Source organism: Peromyscus californicus, unplaced genomic scaffold, assembly GCF_007827085.1.
Source record: "Peromyscus californicus insignis strain IS unplaced genomic scaffold, ASM782708v3 Scaffold_7__1_contigs__length_154581171, whole genome shotgun sequence".
Taxonomy (NCBI): Eukaryota; Metazoa; Chordata; class Mammalia; order Rodentia; family Cricetidae; genus Peromyscus; species Peromyscus californicus.
Window position 1 is genome coordinate 107065970 of NW_026294595.1, and position 14052 is coordinate 107080021.

At 42.9% G+C, this 14052-nt stretch overlaps 2 protein-coding genes across 3 annotated transcripts; both read right to left on the reverse strand.

Moving 5' to 3' along the window:
• Positions 1–625: 625 nt before the first annotated feature.
• Positions 626–8232, reverse strand: Tmem230 (transmembrane protein 230). 2 transcript variants are annotated; one of them, XM_052723967.1, is made up of 5 exons: positions 7986–8232; positions 6947–7045; positions 6286–6404; positions 4519–4641; positions 626–1241 (listed from the first exon to the last, which is right to left on the reverse strand). In XM_052723967.1, the coding sequence occupies exons 3-5, from the start codon at positions 6382–6384 to the stop codon at positions 1101–1103; spliced, it is 363 nt and encodes a 120-aa protein (XP_052579927.1). In that variant the 5' UTR covers positions 6385–6404; positions 6947–7045; positions 7986–8232; the 3' UTR covers positions 626–1100. The 2 variants fall into 2 exon arrangements, with proteins under 2 accessions (XP_052579927.1, XP_052579926.1); XM_052723966.1 differs by lacking the exon at positions 6947–7045 and having other exon boundaries at positions 7986–8231.
• Positions 8233–9758: 1526 nt separating this feature from the next.
• Pcna (proliferating cell nuclear antigen) lies at positions 9759–14047 on the reverse strand. Its single transcript, XM_052725534.1, has 6 exons — positions 13641–14047; positions 12554–12651; positions 12336–12403; positions 11775–11969; positions 10223–10346; positions 9759–10142 (listed from the first exon to the last, which is right to left on the reverse strand). Exons 1-6 carry the CDS (start codon positions 13859–13861, stop codon positions 10063–10065), a joined length of 786 nt encoding a protein of 261 aa, XP_052581494.1. The 5' UTR covers positions 13862–14047; the 3' UTR covers positions 9759–10062.
• Between the last annotated feature and the right edge of the window lie 5 nt (positions 14048–14052).

Consider the following 14052-nt stretch of genomic DNA (forward strand, 5'->3'; position numbering starts at 1 on the left):
GGTGCCAGCAGTGGGTTACAAACTCCAAGTACACTTATCTACAGTTTTACTAAGAAACGGTCAAAGTCTAGTCCTTAAAGATGATTCATACAATCTCTTTATCTATGAAAGACAGATTCACCCGAGTTTTTTGGTGGGTAACCTATGGAGAAACCAGAGGAAGCATTTTGTTATTTTTATTTGAGACAGGCTTTCATTTGGTAGCCTTGGTTGTCCTAAAACTCCATATGAAAACCAGGCTGGCCTTGAACTCACAGAGATCAATCTGCTTCTGCCTCTGAGGTGCTGGGATCAAGGCGTGTGCCAGCATATCCAGCAAATTTTTCTTTTAAAGATTTGTTTATGTATATGAGTGGTCTATTGAAATTTTGCCTGAAGGGCATCATATCCCACTACAGATGGATGTGAGCCACCATGTGGTTGCTAGGAATTGAACTCAGAACCTCTGGAAGAGCAGCCAGTCCTCTTAACCACTGAGCTATCTCTCTGGCCCCACAAAGTTTACATTTTGAAAACCTACTTTGGGGTTTAAAAATTCTAGGTTGCTGTCAATTTTTTTAAAAGGCCTATTACAGATGGATCCCAGATATTTGGTTTTATCAGGATATGAAGGTAGAGGAAAGTATATGGGATAAGAGATATTTTAATTTTACCAGGATGTAAAGGTAGAAGAGAGTGTGAGAGATAAGATAGATATTTTAAAAATAAATTACTTAGTAATAAGAAACTAGACATAATACATTTTCCATATGCTACAAAAACAAATTGATGATGGAGGCAAAATGCAGGCTCACCCCAAAAGAACACTTTCCACCTCAGAATACAGCCTGCCTTTCCAGACAATTAGCCTCACAGTTCTTACATGATGCATACACATGTGGAAAAACTTGTCAAGCTTTGCCAGGGCCAGCAGATGAAAACATAACAGGTCCTAATTAGCTAATTATAAAGCATGAGCATTTTGGAAAAGGACTCATACAATCCGGCCATTGTTTTGCTAAACATCTGCAAATTGTAGACTTCCTCAGCCCTTAGCCAAAGTTCCTGCTTGATGTCTTAAAGTGGGTGTACTGTGTCTCTTCTCAAGGCTGAGGTGACTGCTAGTCATCAAAGTCTGGAATGTCATCATAGGAGTAACCCCGGTAGCCTTTGGATGCATAGTAGGCGATGCGCAAATGGTAAAATCCTGGCAGGAACACCAAAATGCCAATGATGAGGACAGGAACGGCTCGGTCTGCCCCCTGGTGGCAGAAGGAAAACATTAGTATCATATAAATTACACCTTTCTATCTCTTCTTTCTGATCATAAATTGTCACCTCCTCTTTTTCTTATCTGTGTTGGGGATCGAATTAAGACCTTGGGCATGTTAGGCAAGCACTACACTCCCAATTTCTTTCTGATTACAAATTAAGCCATAAATTCAAAATTATAAAAAAGAAAAACTATTTTTAACCAGATATTAGGCTTATTTCCTTTTGCCCTTTCTTTCAAGCTGTGTGTGTATGTGTGTATATGTGTATGTATGTGTGTGTGTGTGTGTGTGTGTATGTTTGGTGGATACATACTATCTGTGTCTACAAGCGTGCATGCAGATGTATACATGTGCACCAGAGGTTGACCTGACCTCAAGCAACTTCCTCAAGGCTCTCCACCTTATTTATTTTTTAAAAGGTTTACTTATTTTAAATATATATGTATGGGTATGTCTTGGTCACTTTTCTATTGTGAAGAGCAATCATGACCAAGGCAATTTATAGAATAAAGAATTTACTGGAGGCTTGCTTACAGTTTCTGAGGGTTAGAGTCCATGACCATCATGGTGGGGAGTGTGGCAGGGCACTGGAGCAGTAGCTGAGACCCTTTCTCTAATCCACAAGCACAAGGCAGAGAAAACAGAGCTAATCCTTCCTAAACAGTCCACCAGCTGTGGACCAATCTCTCAAATAAATGAGCCTATGAAGGCTGTTTTCACACAAACCACATTCCATACCTTGGTCCCCATTGACTTGTTGCCATATCATAATGCAAAATGTATTAGTCCAACTTCAAAGGTCCCCAGTCTTTTACAGTTTCAACAGTTTAAAAGTCTAAAGACTATTCTGAGACCATAGTCATGGACTCTACCCGTCCCTGGACTGTGAGTCCTGAATTACATGCTTTCTTTGTAAGTTACCTTGGCCATGGTGTCTTATCACAGCAATTAAAAAGAACTAAGGCGGGGGCTGGAGAGATCGCTCAGAGGAAGAGAGCACTGGCTTCTCTTCCAGAGGTCATGAGTTCAATTCCCAGTAACCACATGGTGGCTCACAACCATCTGTAGTGAGATCTGGTGCCCTCTTCTGGTGTGCAGGCATACATGCAGTCAGAACACTATACACATAATAAATAAATCTTTAAAAAAAAAAAAAAATTCAAGCAGGCAGAGAGGTGGATCTCTCTGAGGGCAGCCTAGTCTACAGAGCAAGTTCCATGACAGCTAGTGCTACATAGTGAGACCTTGTCTCAAAATACCTAATTAAATAAACAAATAAATAAATAAGTTAAATTTCAAAAGACATTTTTCAAAATAAGTAACACATAAAATAAAATAACAAAAAATTGGCTGGCAAGATGGCTCAGAGGTTAAGAGCACTGGCTACTCTTCCAGAGGTCCTGAGTTCAATTCCCAGCAACCACATCATGGCTCACAACCATCTGTAACGAGATCTGGTGCCCTCTTCTGGAGTTCAGGCAAACACTAGACATAATAAATATTTAAAAAAACCAAAACCAAACAAACAAAGCCCCCAAAACCTAAGACATGTATTTTGCATGTATGTATGTATGTCTGTGCACCACAAGTGTACCTAATCCCCACAGAGGTCAGAGGATGCCCTAGAACTGGAGTTACAGACAGTTGTGAGCAGTCATGTGGGTGTTGGGAATTGAACCCAATCCCTTGGAAGAGCAGCCAGTGCTTTTAACCACTGAGCTATCCCTTCAGCCCCAAGAATTATTTTTTAATTATGTTTCACATTTATTTTAATTTATTTTTAATTATGTTCCTAAGAGTCGGTGCTGGAAGTGGTTAAAAGCTTTGGGTTCCCCTGGAGCTGGACTTACAGGCAGTTGTGAGCCACCCGACTTGAGTTTTAGAAATCCAGCTTGGGTCCTCTGCAAGAGCAGAGTAAGTTCTTAACGGTGAAGCCATCTTTCCAGCTCCTCTGCCTTATTTGTGAGACAGTCTCATCTCTTGCTGAACCTGGAGCTCACGAATTTGGCTAGAATGGCTTGGCTAGCCAGCTCTGGGGATCTGCCTCCGCCCTGCAGAAGCAGGCCAACACATCTGGCTTTTATGTGGGTGCTAGGAGTCAGAACTCAGGTCCTTAAGCACTTTCTTGAGGAGCAACCTCCCTCCCTATCACTTTTTTCAAGTTCTTTGTTGTAAACACACCACACTCTTGTCCTCTAATATTACTAATATTAAGTAATATTTAGTTAATATTACTTAAAGTAGACACACCTTTAATTGCAGCACTCTAGAAGCAGAGGCAGGAGGATTTCTAAGTTCAAAGCCAGCCTGGTCTACAAAGCTGAGTTCTAGGACAGCTAGGCCTGCGTAGGGAAACCCTGTCTTTTTTGGGGGGTTTTCAAGACAGGGTTTCTCTGTGTAGTTTTGGTGCCTGGCCTGGATCTCGCTCTGTAGACCAAGCTGGCCTTGAACTCACAGAGATCTGCCTGGCTCTGCCTCCTGAGTGCTGGGATTAAAGGCGTGCACCACCACTGCCTGGCTAGGGAAAACCCTGTCTTAAAAAAAAAAAAAAAACAACACCCCAAATATTGCTTAAGCTATAATGGCATGTAACATTTCTCTGAAATGCATGTCCCACAATTTTATTTAACTGTCATCTGAGCAACTAGATGCTTAATTTTTGCTTTTTTAAACTATAAAACACCAGTAGGAACTGCATTTTTTCTAGGGTGTGAAAGAATGGGCCCTCATTATGTTCAGAATATCTCTTTAGAAGTACTCACAACTTACATATTCTCTTATATACAACTTATATATTCTCACAAGAATATATAAACATTACCCAAGGAGAACTACCAAGCACCACTTAGGCTTTGAATACTGAAACTCAACAGGACTCAGAGCAAACCAATGGAAAAAGGAAACCAATTACAAGGTGCAGCAGCCACATACACAAGACTCACTGCTTTTCCCCAGACACTGATCAGCGTGTCCATACTGCTACAAAACTACAACGATAGTACGTTACTCTAGCTACAGCCTTGTACTAGTCTGGAGGCCCGAAACCAGGCACAGCTGCATTATTCTGAACTGTATCAGGAGCCATACCTGGCGAGCACCCACCTTAGAGGAATTATGGAGACATCTGCTCAAAGGGGAAAGCAAAACAAAAGGACACCATGCCGTATTATTTTAGTGGAATCCACTGCACTTCTGGAACATAAAACAGCGCTCTGGCTCACAGGTGAAAGACCCATGGCATATTCTCACACACCCATTAGCTTACCCCTTTGCTGATGTAGCCCGACAGCAGGAGAGAGCCTATGATTATGAGAAAGGTGCCAATCAAAAACAGCACGGTGGCAAGTGCAATGGCCTTGTAAGGGATCTTAGGAGGGCTTTTCTTAAACTGGAAGAGAGAGAGAAACAAATGACCAAGAACATTATGAAAACGCCAGGCCTAATGTCCTTAAAGCAGGGAGAGTAATTAAGAACCAGAGTGGATACGTCAAGTGTGTTAAGTATGTCCACCAGTCAGTGCAGCAGAGCAGGGACATGAGTAGGTGGAGTCCTGCTATTCCAGACCCCTCATTACAACCAAGGAAAGCCCTTTAAAACTACTCTATCACCTAGGTGCTGGACACATGTTTACTAAGGGGATGTGCATGGAAGCTTGTCCTAACCTGCGGGGATTTCAGAGTGATCTCCATGCTACGCAAAGTGAAAAGGTGACTTCTGGAAATGAAGGTAACTTAGCATGCAGTCAGTCAAAAGTTTAGAAACAGAATTTCAGCTTTCTTTTTAAAGATTCATTTTGTTTTTAATTATGTGTCTCTGTGTAGATACATACATGTGAGTACAGATGCCTGTGCAAGTCAAAGAACTGGATCCTCCAAGAGCTGGAGTTACAGGCAGTGTAAGTCACTGGACATAGTTGCCAGGAACCAACTTGGGTTCTCTGCCAGAATAGTACTTGTAGGCTGGAGGGATGGCTCCAGGGTCAAAACATTTGCCTTCCATATGATCTGAGTTCAATTCCTAACACTCACATAGTGACTCACAGTCTGTAACTCTAGTTCCAGAGGATCTTCTGGATCTCTCCTGGCCTCTCTGGGTACTGTATATTCATGGTACATGGACCCAGGTTTGGTTCCTAGTACCCACATGGTGGCTCATAACCATCTGTAACTCTACTTCCAGGAGATCCAATGCCTGCTTTTGGCTGCCTTGGGCATCAGGCACACACGTGGAGCATAGAAAGCAGGACACTCATACACATAAAACATAAATATAAAATATTAAAAACACTAGAACAGTATGTGCTCTTAACTGCTGAGCCACCTCTCCAGCCCAAATTTCAGCTTTCTCAAAGCCCTGCATTATGAGTAAACTCAGCTAAGATTCAGGGTAAAATACAGCATGAACACATATGAAAATGTCATAATGAAGCCCATTATTATGTACAAACAATATATGCTACTAAAAACATTTTTAAAAAGGTTTGGAGGCAACCTTCTAAGGTTTGGCTCATTAATGAATCTGATGTTAAGTGTTTGGAAGCACCCCAGAGCTATTCTTACCTCTTCTCCAAATAAGTCCAAAGAACAATTGATTTATTTACCTTTAAAAGAATGGATCCCTGCTTGCTACTTCACTCTTGGCTCAGGCTCCACATAGACTACTCTATCCTAAGGGAGAATAGGACAAAGGAGACGCTAGCCCACTTACTAGGTAGGGGTCAGGAGAGGGCACAAACTTTATTACTTTCTGTTCGCCATAAAGAGTATCTATAACTAACTGCATCTCATGACATGAGGAAAGAAGATATTTTCTGGGTAAGTTAAATTAAGTTTGTAGCTACATGGCTTTGGTACTTCAACTAAAACCGCAAGCAGATAACCCTGGAACTATCAAAAACTGCTCCACCAAAATCCTTTCTCCAACTGGGGCTGAAAGGGTCTTGGAAATAAGCTTGCTCTTTGCTGGTCCCGATAACATACACAGCAGCTAAATGGCTTTCTTTTTTTTTTTTTTTTTTTTTCAATTGTGTTACCTGAAGGTCAATGTAGCCATCGTCTGTGCTGGAAAGCCTTGAATACTTTACTTTACTACTGGGGATTCCAGTGGCCAGGTTGGTACGAGATGGCATCATAACACGGTGACACAGCTAGTCTGAAAGGGAAAGACTGTTACTGTCTATAGGAATAACAGTATGTTACAGGCAAGGACATCAGATACCGTGTCCTGGAGTTCTGGGCTGCCATGTTATGTATCACATACACGCAACGTAGGCTTCACTGCTCTTACGACGACCTGATACTTCTTGGACACACTAAGCATACTTCCTTTATGTAGCTGGCTTGTCTTCACAGAATGACACCAAAGACATTTCACAAAGAATCAGACCCAGTGTACTTTGCCACCAATGTTTCCCGCCTAATTTTTCCAAAGTCACACAGAGGTGATGAAGACTTGAACCCAATGTTCACATTTTCAAGCCCACCACGCCCCCCAACAGTACTGCTTGCCCCTTAACGTTCCTCAGGCACTTCAAGTAACTTTTTGTTTGCTACAAAAGGGGAGGATAAGGAATGGTGTACACTCACATCAGCATCCTGTCTACTCAAATGTGATATCAGCATCCTGTCTAATCAAATGTGATATCATCCTAAGTGCAAGCGATCCGAAAAATCTTATCAATGTGGGTAACTTACTGGCTATCAATACCACACCAGACACTTCAGAGCCACCTGCCTCTCTGCTCCCATCCCAAGCATGAAACAAGTGATTCTACTTTCCACATCATGTAGCTCCTGAAAAAATGGATTTAAAAGCCTGTTTTACTCCAACTATTCAGACAGCAGTAATAAAACCACATCTACTGTATTATTTGAGAGTAGTTAAGATTAAAAAACAATGACGTTTAAATGTTAAAAATTTGAAATGTGAGCTCAGTACTGCAGGAGACGACTGTAATACCAGCTAATTGGGAGGACAGGTGTGAATATACGAAGTTGAAGGCCAGTCTGGGCTGTATATTGAGACCAGATGCTCTTCCCTACCAAAACTGAAATTTGTTGATTCTTTATAAAGTCATAAAATTATGTAAGCAAAACAGACTATTCCAATTGCAAAAGTATTTGAATTTTAAATGTAAAAGCCTATCTTTAAGAAGAAAACTAAGTATTTCAGTAGCCAGGCCTTCACTGGTGTGGTATTTTGCACATCATCTCCATAATGGCATGTGGTATTTATTCCATGTTGGTGAGGTGCCAGACTCTGCTATTACAGTCGATCTAAGGTAACTAGCATGCAAAACCTAGTGCCAAGTGGTCCTGCCTTTTTGTTAATTACATCCAGAAGCTGAGTATTAAAATGGAGCAACGCAAATCCACTTGCGGTTCTAAAAAATGTTAGATCAAGTTGCGTTAAGTACCAGGTTTTTGGTGTTGCCATCCCATAATATGCTTAATTCCTCAAACCTGGAAGTTCAAGCTAACAATAAACTCTTTTTCTTTTTCTTTTGGCAATAAACCACATGCTACAAAGTTACGTGCTTTGCCATTAAACTCGCATCAAAACAAAAATGTTGCGGGGTATGAGCGAGCTTTGTGCTTTTCTTAGCAAAGGATTCTAGAAGGGAGTTAAGTTATCACACCCTAAACGACAAGTCAAAAAAATAGCAGCCCAAGTTTCTACTATGCTTTTTACGGGTCCCACCGCAACCTTGGCCACCCCCCGCCCCCCAAGCACCTGCGCGTGGCGCTGTGGGCAGCCTCCCGCCGGCCTCCGCCGTCTCCACCCACGGTCAGGACCCACGCGAACTTAGCACTAACAAAACTGGCTCCGGGGAGAGCCTCGGTGGCGGGGCGAGGCCTCGCGGCTGGCTTCCGGGAGCGTGCTCCCGCCCCTACCCGCGCAGCGCGCCCCGTTCTCCGTTAGGCGCTAGCAGCGCTCGCCCAACAGCCAACCGCGGTCAGAGCGCGAGCCCGCCGGAAGTGGTGTGCGAATGGAGGCGCACCGGAAGTGGCGCCACCAGGAAGCAACGTCATCGCACCCAGCGGCGCAAGGTTGGAGAGCTTCAACTTTTTTTTTTTTTTAAAGTTTCTCTATGTAGTGCTAGCTGTCCTGGGACTCACTACGCTGACCAGGCTGGCCTCGAACTCAGAGTTCCCCCTGCTTCTGCCTCCCTAGTGCTGGAAACATCCAGCGGGCCAGCAGTTTGGGCTTGCGCTGGTGACCTGGGCCTGCCACCTCCATATGGTGGGTGATCCCTCCCACCCGGATCGAACCCTACCTAGCGAGCCTGTTAATGTGGTTCCAGCCCAGACCCTCCATGGACAAGTTTGCACAGTGCAATCCCCGGGACCCGGAGGGTGGGCAAGGGACTGGCCAGGACTCTTTCTCTGTCCTAGACAGCCCTAAGCTGACACTGGTCTGTACCCACTGGCATTCTCTTAGCCCCAGATTTTTGTGCTAGTTTCTCTGTCTGGTTATCAGACCACACCCAGGTTAGAGTCCTACCGACTAGACACCATTACATGCAACAGTGACCAGTCTTCATAAAGCATGTCCATCACCCCAGAGTTCTAAGTGAGGTATATTTGCAGTCAATTTCCTCCTCTACGTGTTGGCACAAAGCTTTGAATGTAGTAGCTACTGGCTATGAGCTCTAATCAACATCCTGGAATAATCAAAGCTGTACCCTCCACAAACTGCCAAATACAAAATACAATGGTAAAACTAATTTGGGGACTGTGGAGATAGCTTAGTATTTAAAAGCCCTCAAAAGTGTGGTCCACCGGTAAATTCAGCCTGGAAGCAGATAGGACTTGTTCTACTAGCCCTGGGTTTGAGACCCTGCCTCAACAAGGTAGAAACAAAAAATGACTCCCTATATCAACCCAGACTTTCTACATGCATACCCACATACCTGCAAAATACACTCACACATTAAAAACTAAAAAGGGATGGTGGGGTAATTTGGGATGAGCAATGCTTACTGAGTCAAGGTGCTTGTCTCCAAGCCTTAAGAACTGCATTCAATCCCTGGAAGCTACATCATAGTGGGTGTCCTCTGCACTCAACATATGAGCCTCCACACATACACAGTGGATATAAAGCATTCAAGTATTCTTTAGTATGTAGCATGTCATGATTTTCCTTCAAACCCACAAGGCCTTTTTAACCCTTGCTTGGATCAAGTATCCGTAAGATTTAAACTAGGCCTTTATTTGAGATGGAGGGGGTGGTGTCTATGTAGTCCTGGCTGGCTTAGGAAGAGATCCACCTGCCCCTTGCCTCTGTGCTAGAAGTATTTTAAAAGCTACATCCCAAACAAGACTACTCATGCTAGAAATTTTTTTGTATAACCTAATCACACAGACTAAAGCTAAACATTTTTTGTTATCTCCATGATGTATTAACTCCAGGCTGCTTTAAAATGGAAGAGAACAAAAACCCATTTACATAAAAGAGTAACTTTCAGAGTCCACTAGACATGGTTCAAAGACACTGCTTTTTGACTTCTGAAATTCAGTTAACTTTATTTAAATTGAAAAACATTTCTTGAAGCTGCATTTAGTGCCAAAATCCTTTATAAAAATCACCAGTATTTCTAAAGCAGAAATATTTATGTTAAAAGAACGTTTTTACTTTGGAGTTTATTCTTTAGACAAATGGTGGAGAATAGAGAGGAGAAGTAGGTTATTTACAGAAGATATCTACATATGTACTCAGGTACAAAGTCGGCGACAGGAGAGACTTCAGAACAGGCTGGCATCTTGGAAGATGTTCTCAAAGACGTCGCTTTCTCAGATTCTAGCAATGCCTAAGAGCCTTCTTCATCTTCAATCTTAGGAGCCAAATAATACTTTAAGTGTCCCATGTCAGAAATTTTATACTCTACAACTGAAAGACAGGAAAAATTAATTACCAAGGAGTACTATAAATGCCACACTACAAAACAATGTTCAAACGTAATATCTTACCAAGGGGTACATCTGCAGACATACTGAGTGTTACTGTAGGAGATAGTGGAGTGGCTTTTGTGAAAAAGTTCAGGTACCTCAGTGCAAAAGTTAGCTGAACTGGCTCATTCATCTCTATGGCTACCTAGAGGAGAAAATAGGCTCATTATAGACAACATCAAGAAACTCATACTAAATTAGTTCCTAATATACAGTACAAAACAAAAACCTCTAGTTATCACTTTGAAGGGTTTTATGAAAACTTTGAAGACTGACTAAGGAAAAGTAATGTATTTAGCTTGTCTCTCCCATAGAACCATACCCCAAGCAAGCAAGACAGAGGAGGAGGCTGCTATCCAGATTGCAAACATTCATCTCTTCCAAAAAATGTATATAGAGAGGAAAAAGAAGTGCAACGGCAGCTAACCAGTAAGTACGTGACTAGTATGAGTAAGTCCTAGGTTCAATGTCGAACACTCAATTCCCACCCCCGAAAGTACCCAGGGCTGGAAAGCTGGTTCAGCAGTTAATACTTGATGCTTTCCCAGAAACCCAAATTTGGTTCCCAGCATCCACAGCCAGCAGCTCATAACCAACTCTAGTAACTTCAGTCCCAAGGGATCTGACACCCTTTTCTGACCTCATGGGCTCACACTGACACACAACCATGTCTAAAAATGAATTTAAAAAACCCATCAGGTTGAATGCAAGCTAAGGGACATGCTGACCAATTTTCACTGTATCACCATCAATTTTATTCAAGTTCCAATTCAAACTAATGAAATAAGGAGCATGTGAATATGAAAAATTCCTTCATTTTCCTTGTTGTAGTAAGAATTATACTTCACACAAAAATACTTATGAATTAAGTGTCTTGAGATCTGAGGATGACAGAGTAGAAATAATTCAGCAGACAGATTAAAGTTAAGAACCAATCCTATGGGTTGTACATATATCTATGTTCTAATCCTTAGTTATACATTTAAATTCATGCAGAAGGCAAGAAAATTATATTAAATACTTTGTGATAAGCATCACGAGTTTCACTATATTTAACACTAAAAAAATCCTATTTAGTTCAGACTTCTGTCTACAATTTAGAGAGTTTGATGCTTAGGCTAGATGGCAAAACTTTTTTAAAAACTTAGTATAATTATAAAAAAAAAGTTGCATGAAGTCTATTTCCTTTGTTCCTGTGGGTACTCTATATTAAGCCCTGTTGCCTGTGACTCAGTTGCCACTCAACTTTGCTCAGTCTGCTTTTGTACCATTAAATGGGCTAGCAAATGAACCTCCAACATTTAAAGCTACAAGAAGATCTACATGATCAACACTTTTACAACCCCCAACCACTTTCTTCTGTTCACTTGCTAATCCTCACTTATTTGTCAGTCATTTTTAGGTTAGATACCTAGCTTTCCAATCTCACCAGTGAAAGCATGTGGCATATGGAGTCATCTGAGTTCAAAGACAGCCTGATCTACTCCGACTCCATCTCAAAAGCTAGGGCTGGAGGGCTAGCTCAATAGTTAAGCTTTCAGACATTAGTTGGGTGACAGCTCTTACTACTTACAGCTTCCTCCTCTTTATCAACATTACTTGTTTGTGACAACTTAATGTTTCCATTTCCAAGCTCTCCACTTGCAGAAAACTTCACCCCATCCTTTGCACAGGATATTACAACAGCATCTCCAATATGGCTAAGGTCTCGGCATATGCGTGCAAATTCACCAGAAGGCATCTTTACTACACAGCTGTACTCCTGTTCCTGTAAATTCCAAAGTTAAAGGTCAGTAAAGAGAAGTGTGAAGACTGCTTTACTTTCTCTTGAGCATCTAACCAGAACTCAGAACACAAAACTTCTGATTTCTTTACAACTCAATTTTAGACTCTCATAGCTTAGTGAAATCGTGACATTCATTCAGTGCCACAACCCCACTTTGGAACATGCACCAGCTGGTATCACAACTTGGTAAAATGCACCATCAAAAACAAGATACCCTCTCAGCACTAGGGAGGCAGAGGCAGCCAGATCTCTGTTGAGTTCAAGGCTAGCTTGATCTACAGAGTCAGTTCCAGGACAGCCAGGGCTACAGAAAAACCCTGGCTTGAAAAACCAAAGCAAGATACTCACAGGGATTCCAAGTTGTTCAACATCTAAGTCCATTAACTTCATTTCATAGTCTGAAACTTTCTCTTGATCTAACAAAAGAAAGCAAATGTTACTGAAGCACACGTTCATATCTATGGTGTAAAATTCACAACCACAATTCTGTTAATATTCTTAGTTTTGAGAAACAGAACATCATACTTTGCTTTCTGTAACAACTGAGTTTTAAAGGTGTAACTTACTTGGTGCTTCAAATACTAGCGCTAAGGTATCAGCATTATCTTCAGCTCTTAATGTAATGATGTCTTCGTTACCAGCACATTTTAGTATTTTGGACATGCTGGAAAACAAGACACACGGCTTATCAACACATGTGCTCAACAACTATATTTTTAAAGACAATTACAAGATGTTACCATTTCACACCCACCCCGATGGAGGAACTGTTAGAGGCTAAGAGTACCCCAAATACTCTCAGGGGGTGAAGTAAATCAGGAATATGTGAACCTTAAAAAATGGCTTTGTAGCTGGGCGATGGTGGCCAACAACTTTAATCCCACCATGGAGGCAGAGGCAGGCTGAGTTCGAAGCCAGCCTGGTCTAGAGTTCCAGGAAAGCCAAGACTGTTTCATAGAGAAACCTCTCAAAAAACCCAAACCAAACAAAACCAAAAAACAGGCTTCGTAAAACCCACTAAAAGGCAATGTGCAAGGAAGCATTTTTGAGCAGGTGTCCTTGGCTTCCAGTATACTGGAGTGTGTCCATCACCTCTGGTCTTTTCATAAATCTTTTAAAGCGTATACAGGTGACACTAATCTAGGTATCTGTAGCAAAATTAAGTCATACATAGCCACTGAATACGTATACAGATGGCACTAATCCATGTAGCTGTAGCAAAGTTAAAAGCTAAGACTGGTAAATTTTCCCACAAGTGATACGTAGTGAGATTCTAGAATCCAAATCAGAAAAGGCCCATTGTCCAAGTGGACAGTACCACATTTTCACTAGAACACGTTTAATGGGCAGCTCAGATTAGCCAGGACCAGGCTGTGCCACTAAAAATAAAAAGGCTGCTGGCACTTAATGAGCAGAACTCAGCAGGCATTTTCCCGCCGACACCCGTTTTGTGGCTTTGGCGCGGAAACAGCGGGTTCGCGCGGCCGCCAGCGCGGGCTTTTCAGAACCGCGCGCTTCGCGGGGTTCGGCCCCCGGCTTCGCAGACCAATCAGAAGGCGCGGATGACCACGTCAGCCAATGAGAACACGGGGCCGGAGCCCCGGGAAGCCCCGAAGCGGGAGGGCTAGGGCCCAGTTCCCGCCACCGGCTCACCTGGTGAGGTTCACGCCCATGGCCAGGTTGCGGTCGCAGCGGTATGTGTCGAAGCCTTCCGAACGCAGAGTGAGCTGCACCAAGGAGACGTGCGACGAGTCCATGCTCTGCAGGTTCACGCCGCCCGAGCTGATGTCCCAGCAGGCCTCATTGATGAGGTCTTTGAGAGCCTCCAATACCTTCTTCAGGATGGAGCCCTGGACCAGACGAGCCTCGAACATCGTGGCGGAGTCGCGACGACTAGATGCTAGAGACTGTGACAGGAGCGAGGTCTAGCCGCTAAGGTCCCTCGGTTCGCGATGCAGAAGTCGCAGCGAGGACCTAGAGGGAAGGACTGCCAGCCCGCTGCGCCCGCAACCGTTTAATGCTGCCGCGTCCTAGGCGCGCGCTCTTCCCGTGCGCGAGGGTCGCG

Bases quoted from the DNA above. Each gene is read 5' to 3' on its own strand.
- Tmem230 (XM_052723967.1), bottom strand. From the start codon at position 6,384: ATGATGCCATCTCGTACCAACCTGGCCACTGGAATCCCCAGTAGTAAA. The intron at 4,642-6,285 runs GTAACACAATTG...TCTCTCTTCCAG, and splicing joins ATGGCTACATTGACCTTCAG to TTTAAGAAAAGCCCTCCTAA. The intron at 1,242-4,518 runs GTAAGCTAATGG...TTCTGCCACCAG, and splicing joins CGGGCTACATCAGCAAAGGG to GGGGCAGACCGAGCCGTTCC.
- Pcna (XM_052725534.1), bottom strand. From the start codon at position 13,861: ATGTTCGAGGCTCGTCTGGTCCAGGGCTCCATCCTGAAGAAGGTATTG. The intron at 12,652-13,640 runs GTGAGCCGGTGG...CTTGTTTTCCAG, and splicing joins ATGGGCGTGAACCTCACCAG to CATGTCCAAAATACTAAAAT. The intron at 10,347-11,774 runs GTAAGTAGTAAG...TTTCTCCTCTAG, and splicing joins TTGATAAAGAGGAGGAAGCT to GTAGCCATAGAGATGAATGA.